The 14,029-nt window shown below is 45.3% G+C and overlaps 1 protein-coding gene across 1 annotated transcript in view; it reads right to left on the bottom strand.

Annotated features, from left to right (window-relative positions):
* Positions 1-1,581: 1,581 nt before the first annotated feature.
* The window catches only part of SNX19 (sorting nexin 19), a 38,256-nt gene continuing 25,808 nt past the window's right edge, over positions 1,582-14,029 (bottom strand). Inside the window, exons 9-11 of the mRNA XM_004593305.4 lie at positions 5,663-5,847; positions 4,078-4,165; positions 1,582-3,096 (exon numbers count right to left, since the gene is read on the bottom strand). Coding sequence (XP_004593362.4) covers positions 2,964-3,096; positions 4,078-4,165; positions 5,663-5,847 — 406 coding nt within the window. The 3' untranslated portion in view covers positions 1,582-2,963. The remainder of the gene's footprint in view (positions 3,097-4,077; positions 4,166-5,662; positions 5,848-14,029) is intronic.

Below are 14,029 nucleotides of genomic sequence, written 5' to 3'. Positions count from 1 at the left end.
CACATGGAATATTACGAAGCTGTTAGAAAGGAGGAAATCCTGACAAGTGACAACACAGATGAACTTGGAGGACATTATGCTAAGTGAAATAAGCCAAACACAGAAGGACAATTCTACTGCTGTGAGGTCCAGGCACGCCATCGGAAGCAGAGGACAGGATGGTGGCTCTCTAATCCACCATGACCAGCCACTGGAGGGCGGAGGGCATGGGAATGGGTGCGAATGGGCGTGACACTGTAGTTAGGCCAGAGGGAAGGCTGGGTTCCACTGCCTAGATGGGCAGCACTGTGCAGTCGACGGTCAGTCGCAACACACACGGAAATCGTGGAAATGGCAGACTGTATAGAATGGGTTTCTTTACAGTGAATAAAAAACAGTAAGATCACTTGGTAAACTGGAAGTTTTTAAGCTGGAAATGCAGGCATCTTGTGTAAACTTTAGAATGCTCCTAGACTTTGATCTCAGAAGATATTTTCTTTTAGGTTTGGTTAAGCTTACAAATCTACAAAAGTAAAATAAAAACATGGGTTATCTGTAATGGGTTCAGTACACGTCAAAATGAAGTCAAAATATAAAATGGAAAAGAACACATTTTGTATGTGACAGAAAGAATACAGTATATGCCCGTCTTTTTGATAGAGTGTTATCTGGATAAAGAAAAGGACTCTGATCTTATTTAAAATACTAACGTCCTGATTTAAATGAATACAAGTTGGTCAAGAGTAAAAGGAAACAAAGAGGAAGAAAGTCTGGCATAGTGCAGGTCTGATTCTTCACTGCACACGTCACTGCTCAGCTGGGCCGTTTCCCTGCTACCCACTGGCGTCTCCCGGATGCTGCTCTCTCTTCTTGTACGGACCTACATCCATCCAAACTCGGCAGGTCCTTCTCAAAGCTACGTGAGCTTTATTTCCGTGGTGATATGCGGGTTGAAGGAGGGTCTGAGTATAGTGTTCTTTTGGGAGCAGGTACACTGGAGTGGGGGCTCTTTTATAACATGAAAAACAAGAAGTCCTTTGGGCAGGAGGTGTTAAAAGACTCCTTAGAATTTATAGTTACAGAGATTGCAGTGTGTCAGGTAGCAGACTTCAGCCACAATCCTAGCAGATTCAAAGCAACACAGGTATCTGTGTTGAGGGGAAGCTTTGGAAGAAGGTTAGTAGAAAGCAGGCCTACTCACTTCACCTCCACCTACTCAGAAGGCAATCACCCCTGCTTAAGGAGCTAACGCATCAGCCTGGATATGTCCCTCCAGGGACTTTACTCTCCTGCAGGCACACACTGGGGGTGGAGGCGCCAAGTTACATCTGTCCACGAACGTCGAAAGCAGGAGATGCTCTGAGAATTTTGCGACTATAAAGACAGCCAACAGTTGATCACAATTAACTCTCAAAACGAGAAGGAACCGTGAGACATTACCTCATTAATTTCTTTGCCTTCAGCAAGAGTAGATATCTAAGCCATCCAATGACGGCAGAACACAATTTATGGAATATAAAACACAAAGAAATACCCGTCCCCCCTTCCCTAGACAACCAAAAAACAAAAACTTCCATTGGGGAGAAAACAAGATTTCACAACTTTTCTTCTATAAACCATTTTAATTGTATGCTCGTTGCCTACTTCAGCGTGTAAGAGAACCTTGGGACTTGCTCTTAAAGCTCTAGCCCATTTTCATCCATCTAACTTCAAGACCTTGCCCCAGGTGGGAGCATCTGGGTTCAGTAAGAGCTGGAGGCTAAGAGGCAAGTGAGAAGCCATAGGGCTGGGGGATCAGCCAAGTGGTCCAGCAATAGCCTTGAAGCCTCTCTTGCTAGCCATTCCCACACACACTGTTCGTGTGACTTGCACCTTCCCCCTTTCCACCAGCAATCCCACCAAATTGTTCCCTGTTACTAAGAGACACTGTACCCAGATAGAAGACCTCCGCCTGCACGCTGGGGTCCCTGAAGATCTTCTACTCAATCCTGAAAGAACCAAGTGTGGAAGCTCTTCCCTGCAGATTTGCTAGTGTCTGCTCCGAGGAAGTTTCCAGCCAGATACCTGTTAATGGAGAAGCCCTCATCCTCTGAGTTTCCTGCTGCTTTGGCATTGTCAGCTCCAGGGCAAGTGCTTACCTTTGTCTTTGGAAACACTGAACCTGTGAGTTTGTGGTTTGCCATGTGATTTTGTTGAAGATAGAGGCAGGACCACAATTCAGAAATCCAACTGCTCTTGGGCAGAGATTTGAGAGGAAAATCAATAAATAAAGTCTCTGGTGCAATTCCCTTGCAGGAAAGGGCGTGGAGGGTGGGGTGGATTTACCAGAAGGTTTGGCAGTCTGTTTCGAAGGAACAGGAAAAGTGCAGCCATTCAGAAAAGCAGCCTTCGTGACATCCTCCACCAGGCCGATGTCATGGAAAACAGCCAAGGAGAAAAAGTTGTTGAGAAATTTTTTTTCTTGCTTTGTCTGCTGGGACTGCTGGAAATTCAGACAGGATCCAGGGTTCTGGTTTCTAAGAGTGTGGCCTGAATGAATCTGCAGTTTCCGGGTGGGAACAGAGAACTTTGATTGTTTTCTCTTCCACGGAAATCTGGCTATAGTTTTTTTCCCTGTTCTATCCAGAACTTGTGTGTTGGAGGATCCGGCTCACATGTGCCCAGGGCCAGCTTTTTGATAAATGATATTAGAAAGGAGGGCAAAGAGGGCTCATTCCTCTACTTCAGGGGTTCCTTTTCCAAAGGAAACAAGGTCTACACACCAGTAACGGGCCATGTACCACCAACAAGTCACGGAAATGGATATGCAGGCAATTGGTGTGTACATCCCTACTGCAAATGGCATAGAGAGAATTAAGCCAGTGAGACCCTACCCTTGGCCCTCTGAGTTACAACCGAGTTCTGGAGGACACAGGTTTCCTGGCTGATCTCTGGTGACTGAGTAACTCCTTCCTTGGTCTTCAAAGCATCTGACTGATCGCTGACTACAGAGGGACACCCATCTTCTGGGGGCTGCCTGGGGTATGTGAGGCAGAGGTGGCTGTGGCCGACTCCTCAACAGAGGTACTGAGGTCCAAGAATTCCAGGATGATATCCCCAAGGCAGTAAATCAAATGCCTGAAACAAATGGACAAGGCAACACAGTGAGGGCTCAGGCTGCATCACATGCTAGAACTTGTTCATCACATTTGATTTCTCTTCTCCATTTATTCCCTACTGATAGTCTAAACTTCAACAGCTTGACGAAACCTCTGCCCAAAACACAATGCTTATTGAACTAACAGGGGCTATGATCTCAACACAACACAAAACAAAACAAAAACAACCTAGCAGTAGTACTTACAATTCATAAAATTCCATTTATCATTCCACTGGTAAACTACCACATTAGCAGTAAGCACTGCTCCTAAGAATTGTGAGAGAAAATCCCTGCGACACCTGCTCACCAGGGAACTCCTGAGTACCGTTGTGACTCGCCACTGCATCATCACGGAGTTACAGGCTATCCTCCAGGCAAAAAGGCAAAGCCAGGACCCTTGAGGAACAGCATAAAACAAGGACAGAGCCTCTGGGACAGAGTTGGAGGGAGGAGTACATGTTCCCAAAAGCACTGCAGTCAGGGGATAGGATGCACTAATTCTTTAGTATTTACTTCATCCAGCAGTTCTGATCCTTTTATCAAATTAAAATCTTACTACCTGATCTACGACACTAAGCAAAAACCACTCATGATATTAACATCAACCATACTTTGCTATGGAGCAACAGGCCATTGCTGAAAGGGGTCTGTTCTACATAGGTCATGCCATGCTCCCCATGTTCCTAGGGGCTGCCAGATATTGGACAAGCCTGGAGGCTAATGGCATTTTTAGCAGCTCACATGACCTTTTATGCCGAGTTCTTCCAAACGCCAAACACAGCTGGTCCAATAGTAGCAGGTTTTCACTTGGTGTGTGTGGCGGCCCTACATGTCAGACTCTGCAGTCAGGGGCCCAGACCAGTTGAGATGAATCAGGGTGTTCACGCACTGCCCCAAATACCTCTTACAACAGAGATGCCTTTGGCGATGCTACGCTGGGAACAGGTGTCTCAGCCTACCTGTTGATCAGGGGTTGCTGCAGTGACTCCAAGACCAGACCCCAACTCAGCCGGCATTTGCTCACACCAAGGATTTCTACCACAAACTCTGATGGGGAGAAAAAGGATGACATGTTTGTGTTACCACTGAGGTCTTTGCATCTAAGGATACTGTTTCTTCAGGATCTCTGCCAGCTTTATACAAACCTTCAAAGTACACAAATGAAATTAAAAATTAAACATGGAAAATCAAAGAAAAAGGTTTCTTAAGTTAAGTGTCTAGGTGAAAATGGGCTTCAAGATGTAACTTGGTAACTTGCCGCTAATATGCAGGCAAGCAGGCAGGCAGTGTGGAGGAAGGCCAGTTAGTCCAGAGCCCAGCTCACTACTGCTCCCTGGTCGCCACAGTGGGCAGCAAACTGCCCTCCCTTCCGCCTTCAGTAACACAGCGAAAAAAACAAAGGTTCTTATTTCCAAGCTGTTTTACTCACTGCAGAAGACCTGCCTGAGCCAAATGCCGCAATTTATTACGGCTGAGCTTCCATAGGACACGCCACTTTATTTCCTCATACCAGGACAAGCTGAGTTGGTACAAAGCCTGAAGTCTTTTCAGAGCAGGGATAATCAAGCCCTGCTTCCACAGATCTGCCCAGCTGTCTGCCAGACCTTCCCCTAACCTGTGCCGTGGTGTGGCCACAGCAATTCCTTCCATGTTCTCGCATCGTTTGAGTGAGGGCTCAAGGAATCAAGCCCCAGAATGGCACGAGCCTGTGAGTTAAGCTGCCATCCTGCGCTGGAGCATAAGTCAGTCCCGGCTGCTCTGCTTCCAATCAGCTTCCTGATAACGCGCCTGTGCGGGCAGAGTCAGGTGGCTGGTTACCCACAAGGGAGACCTGGATGAGCTTCTTGGCTACTGGCTTTGGCCTGGCCCCGCCCTGGCTGCTGCTGACATCTGGGGCGTAATCAGTGAAAGAAAGGTGGGTTCTCTCTCTCTCTCTCTCTCTCTCTCTCTGTCCTCCTCTCCCTTCACTGTCACTCTGCCATTTGAACAGATCAATAAATTCTTTTTTTTTTAAAGATTTATTTATTTATATTACAAAGTCTGATATACAGAGAGGAGGAGAGACAGAGAGGAAGATCTTCTGTGCGATGATTCACTCCCCAAGTGAGCCGCAACGGCCGGTTCTGTGCCGATCTGAAGCCAGGAACCAGGAACCTCTTCCGGGTCTCCCACGTGGGTGCAGGGTCCCAATGCATTGGGCCGTCCTTGACTGCTTCCCAGGCCACAAGCAGGGAGCCGGATGGGAAGTGGAGCTGCTGGGATTAGAACCGGCACCCACATGGGATCCCGGGGCGTTCAAGGCAAGGACTTTAGCCACCAGGCCACGCCGCCGGGCCCGATCAATAAATTCTTAAAAAGGGAACTGCAGTCCTCATCATTTTCCTATTTGCCAGAAAAATGGTGAGTTAGCAGGTTTTGATTTTAGAGAAGTTCACCAAGAAGTGTATCTTTCATTGACGGGAAAGAATGTGGAGCAATAGTGGCAAAGCAGGACCGGGAGGCAGTGCTGTTAGCACAGTCAGTCCCATCAGTGCACCTGATTACCTGGCAGGATTTCCATCAGGGTCTGCAAAGCCTGGCTCTCAGCAGCCACTTTCTGCTCCTGGGTCCTCACAGGCCTGGAAGATTTGGGCAGAACTCCGCCTGGCCAGATGGATTCCTGAAGCAGTCGGAGGTATTGCACCCAGTGCTGAGGGCAGGTTAAATTAGTCACCTGCACCTCCAGCCACCTGTGACAGGAGAGATAAGAAAGCTCAGGTAACTCTGAAGGCAATGGACTGTAAGCTTCATGTTCCCCATAATCCAGCTCCCTATGTTGAAATTCTAACCCTCAAGGTGATAGGATGAGCAGGTGATGGGGAGGAGTCCTGGAGGTAACTGGGGGTCCTGGTGGCAGAGCCTTCATGAATGAGGTGCGAGAAAGACCCTCCCCTTTCTACTGCTGAGGACAAGCAGACTAGATCCATGACGCAAGCGGACCCTCACGAGACATCAAGTCTACCAGCAGGTAGATCCTGGACTTGCCAGCCTTCAGAACTGTCAGAAGCACATTCCCGTAGTTCATGCCACGCAGTCCTGGTATTTGAACCTTGTCAAAGCTATGCCAACAGGAATCAGGTGAGTGATCAGCACCAGATCCCAGCTGAAATGAAGCCAACCCAACCACCGGGATCCTATTATCTGACAATGAGTGACAGTCATTACAGCATTACTCACTGACAGCGACCATGCATTCGCTAGAGGTTTTGTAGAACCCAACACCAAAAGTTGTACTATAACCTTCCTGCTCCCATCCAGCAGCACAGCTCTCTCAGTACTGTGAACATACAGCCCTGGTAGTTAAGGTTGTTTATTATTATTATTATTTTTGAAACACAAATTTCTCTCCCTCACCACCTCTGCTGCATTTCTTTGGTTTTTGGGTTCCCCTGTCTGGTCTTGAGGCTGTCTCCCACCTGCTCTTTGCTCATGGTTATCTCCAATAACTCGAGTCTGCCCTTCCAGCAAACTGCTTCAATCCCATCTCCTCCATCAGGTGCTTGCTGGTTGCCCCAGCTGCAAGTTCCTCCCTGCTGCTCCTCTGGCTCTTAGTTCTACAGTACACATTTGGAAGCCATGTCATATTTGACTTTGGGATATGGGTTATTACTTCTCTTGTGTTTACAGCTCTGTTTCTCCATTTCCTCCAATAAATTACAGAGTCTGAACAAGTTCTGAGTCTCATACTTTATGAAATTTCCCACAGTGCTCAAGAAAAGTTGTGGACTGACTGGCAACGGTTCGTGTCCTTATTAAAACGAAAATTTCCCACTCCATCTTACTTTCAAAAAAAATGTATCTCAGAGGGGGTAGATACATCCAGAAGACCCAGGACTCTCACATTATTCTTTATTTGTCCTTGCATCCTGTCAGAGTCAAATGGTCAGCTGGGGCTCAAGACTGTCAAGGGCCCTTGTTCTGCACTGGTACGGATGTAGGAGACACAGACAGATGCTCAGAAGATCCTGTTTGTACCGCATCACACGGTGGTTCACGCCATCACTCCTGTATCCAAGTTGCTTGTCGCCTATCCAAGAACAGAGGGGCTGCCAAGGCAAACTTTATTTAACCTCCACTCTGCCAGACAGTCTGCATTCCACTCAAGCTGGGCATTCCGGTCCTGGGGGCTGTATCCCCTCAAGCCCAGGGCTCAAAAATGATTCTAAGAATAGGAAGCCTGAAAGGTAACAGCAGGGCAAGAATGACAGGCAGCATTGGAGATCAAGAGCGGCACAAAGCCTTGCTGTCCCCAAATAGCCATCCGATTGTGCTGGCTATTATTAGGGCTGCATCTCCTGTTCACAGGGCTTTTCATTCAGCGAGCCTAAGCTGCATGTCGAGAGGGATCCAGCAGCAGAATTCCTCCTCCTGTTTATAGAAGTGTGTCACCAGGGGCAGGTGCTGCAATGACCTCATCAGGCCCTCTGCAAGGGATCAAGTGACCCAATCTCCAGCATGTACACTCCTGCACCTTTGGGTGAGGTGAATGTTGGTGCCAGCATCTCATCGACGTGATGTGAGGGACAGAGGCAAGGTCTTGCAAGTCGAATCTAAGTTCTCCAGGGACTGTGGAGGATCCCGGCATAAGGCATGTTCAGGGAGAACTAGTTGTAACTCAGACTCTCACTCATACCTGCAGGTGAGAAGCCACCATGCCCTTATTTCTGTACTCTGGAGCCAATCATGCCCATTATTCACACTCTTTAAAGCCATCTTAGCAGCAACAGAATCCTTCCTAAAGTAAGTGTGCTATTCAATGGCAAATGTGGCTACCTCTGCTTCTGCCCAGGTATGTCTTAGCAGACACAAGTTCTCCTGTTTTGAAACAACACTAATCCATCCAGCAGGGAGAGGACCTCATGCTGCATTATGGGAAGGATGGTTTTGTTCTCTTCTATTCTATGGTGCCTTACATACATATTGGGTGCAAAATGAATCTTCGCATGTGGTCAAATCTGAATTTATAAATTCATACAAATCTGTGACATCTTACTAAACTCTAAACAAGCATGTTGGGAAGAATCAAAATATGAAAGCTGAAACTAAATACCTGATGTTGAGGACAAGTCAGCCAGTAAAACAGATCTGTGGGAGCTAATACGCAAACCCACGTGACACAAAAGGCTGAAACTTCCAGGTAAAGTATGAACTGCTGACAGAACAAAGATGCTGTCAGCTACTGAGACCTGAGGCACCAAGCTGGTCCAAAGGAGGCCGTAGCTATCATTAGCCTGTCCAAACGGGCAGAAAGGAGACCAACCTGAGGCTTACGAGGTGGGATGAATGCTCAGGAAGCAGTGCCTACTTCCCAGGACCTGCACAGCATCCGCATCCCTTGCTCTGTCCCACATCCTGGAGGTGAAGTGTGCAGGCCACAGGCTTGCAGCACAGGGGATTTTAACCACTTGGGATTTAAACACCTGCTCTCTAGCTAGGCTTCTCCTCTGGCCCAGGCATTCCCTACCACACTGCACTCAGGACACAGCAGCTTTCTCCTGGATGTTGAAGCTCAGCCTGGTGTCTCGCATTCCAGGCAACCTCTACTGAAGTCATAGCACAATAAATCTTAGGTTCACAGTACTGCTGAGATGTGTTATCTCACCCTGAAGGATGAACTCTCCAATCTGGAAGGAAAAACACAAAGGCCAAACCCAAGACCACTACTCCCATCGACAAACAGTTGCCCTTCACAGATCTCTGAGGTCTGTGAGCCAACTTCTGAGACCTGCTTTATTATTACACAGGATGCCTTTCTTGGTACAGTTGGATCAAAATGCCAACTGAAGGGGAGGGTTTCCTCATCTACTGCTCTTTCTCCCCACCCCTCTCTGCCTTACCTTTCCATCCTCCATGGACTATCTATACACATCACTACTTTTCTATCTGACTTTACTAGCTCATTCCTCCCTAAGTTATCTGGAGACAAGGAAAGAATATAGGTTCAGGAGCGTTGAATACCCCGAGACCCAGCCGCACCAACTGCCCTCATTCATCTATTACACACGTTGCCTTTCTCTTCCTGACAGAGCAGCAGGCAAGTTAAAAAGAGATCTGTGTCCCAACAGCTCCCCTGAAGCCAAAGGCACAGAGTTTATGTGTCTGGAGTTTGTAGTACATCGTGGGAACTCTGCCAGCATCAAGTTCTAGAATCTGCTGGTTCAACTTAACTATTGTGAGTAGCAGAAATCTTAAGTGTCAGACACATGCCCACAACCCTCCCACTGTTTGTTACAAAAATAATTAATCATTTACTAAATACAAATACTATTGTTTATGTAATACAAGATGCATGAGGTAAATATGCTGAAATAAATAGGGTAGAGGAGAGCCTCAAATAGCACTAGTTTTATTTTCACTGCTACTCCAGTTATATTTGATATTTGAGTTGGTGAGGTCTCTCAAGCATCCTACCTTCATCCCAAAGATAGAAAGGAGGAACAAAACCCTAAGCCAGATCTGTTCTGCAACCCATCTTTGCCTGTTTCGGAGCCCACGGATGCCTGATCACCCCAGGGGGCTCAGAAACATAATGACAAGAAAACAACAGACTGACACTGAGACCTTCAAGAGTTTTCCAGTTGCCAGGCAAGGAAGGAGAGTGCGATTAGGGATTGGTATTCCACATTGGACACAGGTGTATGCCATGTTCAGGGTGATCTGCTTGGAGACAGCCACGCACGGAGGACTGAAACAGTGGCTCAAGAGGAGACAGTTTAATACTATAGCTTAAGATGGCACTTCAGAGGTCAGAAGGTCACTCCCTATCCCAATAACACAATCAGTTCTCACAAGGCAGGGGACAGGGCTTTAGGGACCATGTCTAATCTGGTTAGCTGAATTCCCTTCCCTGATCTACCCGTGGCCCAGAAAAGGACCCCTAGTCAACAGGAATTAATGGGGAAATGAGAGAGGTAAGACAACAGTGGAATCATAAAGAAGAAAACCTTCATAAAGACAGTAACAATATCCTAACAGAAGAGCCAGGTCTGGTTCTGAACAACAAAAAGGAGGAACAGGTCCACTCCTTAAAGTCTCATTCTTCACTGAGCTGCCCCAATGCAACCAATCCAAGGGCACTATGCTTCAATCTCACCGAAAGATAAATGCAGTTTAAAGAGCAAGTGAGCAAGAAGAACTGTGTTGATGCTGTAGCTCTCCAGACAGACCTATGGTGGAGCATAAGTACCGATTATTTCAGCAGGATTTTCAAGCTGGTACTGAGCTGGTCAGATCATGTTCCAGATGATCACAGAGGTTGCCCTGTGCTTTGTGAAATATTCCACAGTATCCCTGGCTTCTCCCATTCCCTACCCTAGCTGCTAGCTGTGATGATCAACACTGCCTTCAGACATGGCCACACATCCCATCCTTGAGGACAGAATTGTTCTAGAGAATCATTCCTCTAGGCTGAGGGTCTTCTGTATAAAACATATCAGAGTACTAACTTTCACAGTAATTTAAAAACTGGTTGTTACAGCACACTATTTTTCAAATCAAGAGTGGTATACATTAGAGGTCATATAATCCATTTGTCATTTATGACAACATTGAAACAAATATAGAAAGAAATAAAATGAAAATGTGAAAATGCATTTCATGTTTTGGGATATATACGTATATATGAAACAAATACCTACATATATATGCTTGGGTCTGTGTATATGTGTACATACACATAAAATATATTATCAAAGGTTGAAGTGTTAAAAAAAGTTAGAAACTTGCTGACATAAAGATTTAAGGAATTGCAAGCCACTGGGGATAATGCTGCAGCCACATGTTTGAGTTTCCTGGAGCCACTGTCTGCCTCTACCCATCTGTGCAACTGTGAACTCCGAGTGCCAGAACCCACGAACACCGTGTCCTAAACTCTTGGCCACATTCCCAGGAGCAGTGCAATCAACATCCTAATCTAGCAGGCAGGAGAGAAAAAACAGTCTTGGGGTGATGCTGTGGACTTGGGGCATCTCCCATTAAACAAGCTGTTTCACTCCAGATGAAAGGAACACTTCTCTTTCCCGATGCCACAGGCCCCAGCCCACCAACTGCCTCTGTCTTCTGGTCACAGTTGATTGCGGTGTTCACAGATGCTTCTCCCCACCAGCTCTAGGCTCTCAGTTCTGCAACCAGCCAGGCCCATCACCCAGTGGTGCTTGGGAAAGCTTAACATTGCTGTCCTCTGACTGTGTGTTCTGGTCACTCTCTTTTCTTGCCCTGTGTTGGAAAAGGAGGAGGACATGAACTCTGGGGTAGGAATTGCACCTTCTTCTCCCCCATGGCCATTGGGAAACTGCGCTCACAGTATGCAGTTTCTTCTTGTACTTTTGCTTTCATGATATGGAATCTTTAAACCATGAGCTTTAAGGGAAGATGACCACTTGCCTGGCATCACAATTTCAGAATCTGATTTCAATATTTATGTATCTGCTAACAATCTGTTTTTGTTTTTGAGTAGTAATGTACAAGTTACAGATACAAAATTAACATGCAACAAAAACTGGATACTTCTTCATGAAGGAACTGCAAGAAGTCTCTGTTGAGCCTTTGAGGACATTCTTTCTCACCTTGCTGTTGCCATACAGGCTAATACTAAGTACCAAAAAAGCAGAATGGACTACAGAACAAACTCTGAGAGCTAAAAGGAAACTCAGAGGTTACCTTATCCAGTCTTTTTTCAAAGCAGAAATCTTTGCAACATCAAGGCATAAACAATGGCTCAAGTTGATGAATCCAGACACCTACGTCTTTATCTCTGTTCTGTCATCTGTCAGCAATGCAACCTTGGCAAAGCTGCTTAATTACCCAAAAGGGTAATTATAATTCATTAGAGATGCTTTGGAAACACTGGAAACCCAAGACTGTCCCCTTACAAATCCTGGTTATTGGTCATTGTTTTTACCCTGTGTAGTTATCAGAAACAAAGTCAAATATTTTCCAATAGACATTTTACATTTTTAAATTCAACTACTGTTTCTCACCTAAGCTTCTTGTGTACGAGTTATCATCTAACCTCAGTCAACCTCAAAGCCTGTGCCCGGAAGACACTAACACAGGAATGATGACCCCAGGAGAGACATGGGCTGTTGCCATTCTGGTTCCTTCCTGTGGTGTGTGATGATTTGTTACTCTCTCTTAACACAGAAAGCTTGGAACCATACAGCTGCCAGGTGTGATCTGAGCGGCACTGATCTAGTACTGGGGATTAGTGCCTTTCTTGACCTAGACAGGATATTCTTAGGGCTGCTGTTGTGGTCCAGGGGCTTTCAATGCCAGAATTCCATACTGGGACATCAGTTTAAGGCCCAGTCCCTATATTTCTGATCCAGCTTCCTGCTAATGCATCTGGAAAGACAGTGGACAATGGCCCAAGTACTGGGGCCTCTGCAACTCATGTGGGAGACCAGGCCTATTTGTCTATTGCCTTGGTTTTATTTAAAGAACAAGATTTTTTTTTTAATTAATTCATGGGAAAAGCAGACAGCGAGACTGACAGTTCCCATCCTGCTTGTTCCCCAAATGTCAACAGCGGCCAGGCCAAGCTGAGGCAAAAGCTGGAAACATAATCTAGAACTCCCATAAAGGAGTTGGGAATCCAACTGCTGGAACCATTATCCTCCCAGGGTCTGCACTGGCAGGAAGCTGGAGTGAGAAAGAGTAACTAAACCCAGATACTCCAATGTAGCACACAGGCATCTTAGCCGCTCTAACCACAGGGTAAACATCTACGTCACACACACACGAGCTAAATTCTAGTTTAAATATTTCAAATTACATTTTGGTGGTGTTATGTCATCAACTAACCTTTCCAAATTTTTGAATTTTGATTATAGTTATTCAGAATATTAACTATTCCTGTAAGATTACTTGCAAATGAACTGCTGAAAAAATTAAAAAGAATAAGATCAAGAACAATGTTCTAGAAATGTCTCTTCAGGTTGAAATCAATTTATTAGTTCTCCTGAGCTAAGGACACTCAACTATGAATTACTTACAAGTCCTGTGGTCTAGGCCATCTACACCCATGTGGTCTGTATGGATACAATGGTAAAATATGATCTAACTGCCACTGAATTTTTTTCATTTAATGATCTCTTATACCTACCAAGACAGGAAACCACGTTAGTGAGGCAGAAGACAACCTTACATTGAGCCATATTGCTTTCTAAGGCTATTACTTTCCTTCTAGAGTATTCACAAACAACTATTTCAAAATCTGTTTTAGATATTTTCAGAGATACATGTCATGGCCATTAATAACTGTCCATTGCAAGGCGTTTGCCCGTCTTCAATTCACTTGGCTAGGGCAAGGCTTCTAACCTGTGTGAGTCTTCGGAGGTAAAGACAAGTTCTTGGCAGTTTCAAGAAATAGAATTTACCTAGGTCTGGTGCGTGAACTTCAACATAGCTTAAATCCTCTCACTATTTTCTTTCCTATGTTAGTCTTCAATTTTACTTTAGCCATGTTTAAGTTTTACTGTCAGACTATATCCTTGACACAGAAAGAAATTAAATAACCCAGCAAGTAACAGACCTATACACTTGTTGTTAAATGAATACATGCTTTCTCGATGAAATTAATGACTACTATGGCTTGTATCTTAAATAATTTACCTTTTATTTTTTTTAACATTTTTTTCTAACATATTTTCCCCTAACACTTATCTACAACTTCAGTTCTTTTTGAGGTTAAGCTTACTGGACATTATTCTTACCACTCGCACTACTACTATTTCTACCTTAGTAAACTTAAGGCCTTTCCCTGGTTTTTCATTTAGAATCTGAGTTCCATGTACCATTCTGGCTTTATTTATGGCTCATTTTCCTTCCCCACTGGAATCATGTGTTCACCTGCTGTTCACGTTCTCAACACAT

The sequence above is a fragment of the Ochotona princeps genome, chromosome 4 (genome assembly GCF_030435755.1).
Source record: "Ochotona princeps isolate mOchPri1 chromosome 4, mOchPri1.hap1, whole genome shotgun sequence".
Classification (NCBI taxonomy): Eukaryota; Metazoa; Chordata; class Mammalia; order Lagomorpha; family Ochotonidae; genus Ochotona; species Ochotona princeps.
The sequence above is the reverse complement of the archived record's forward strand: the minus strand, read 5'-3'. Positions and strand labels throughout refer to the sequence as shown.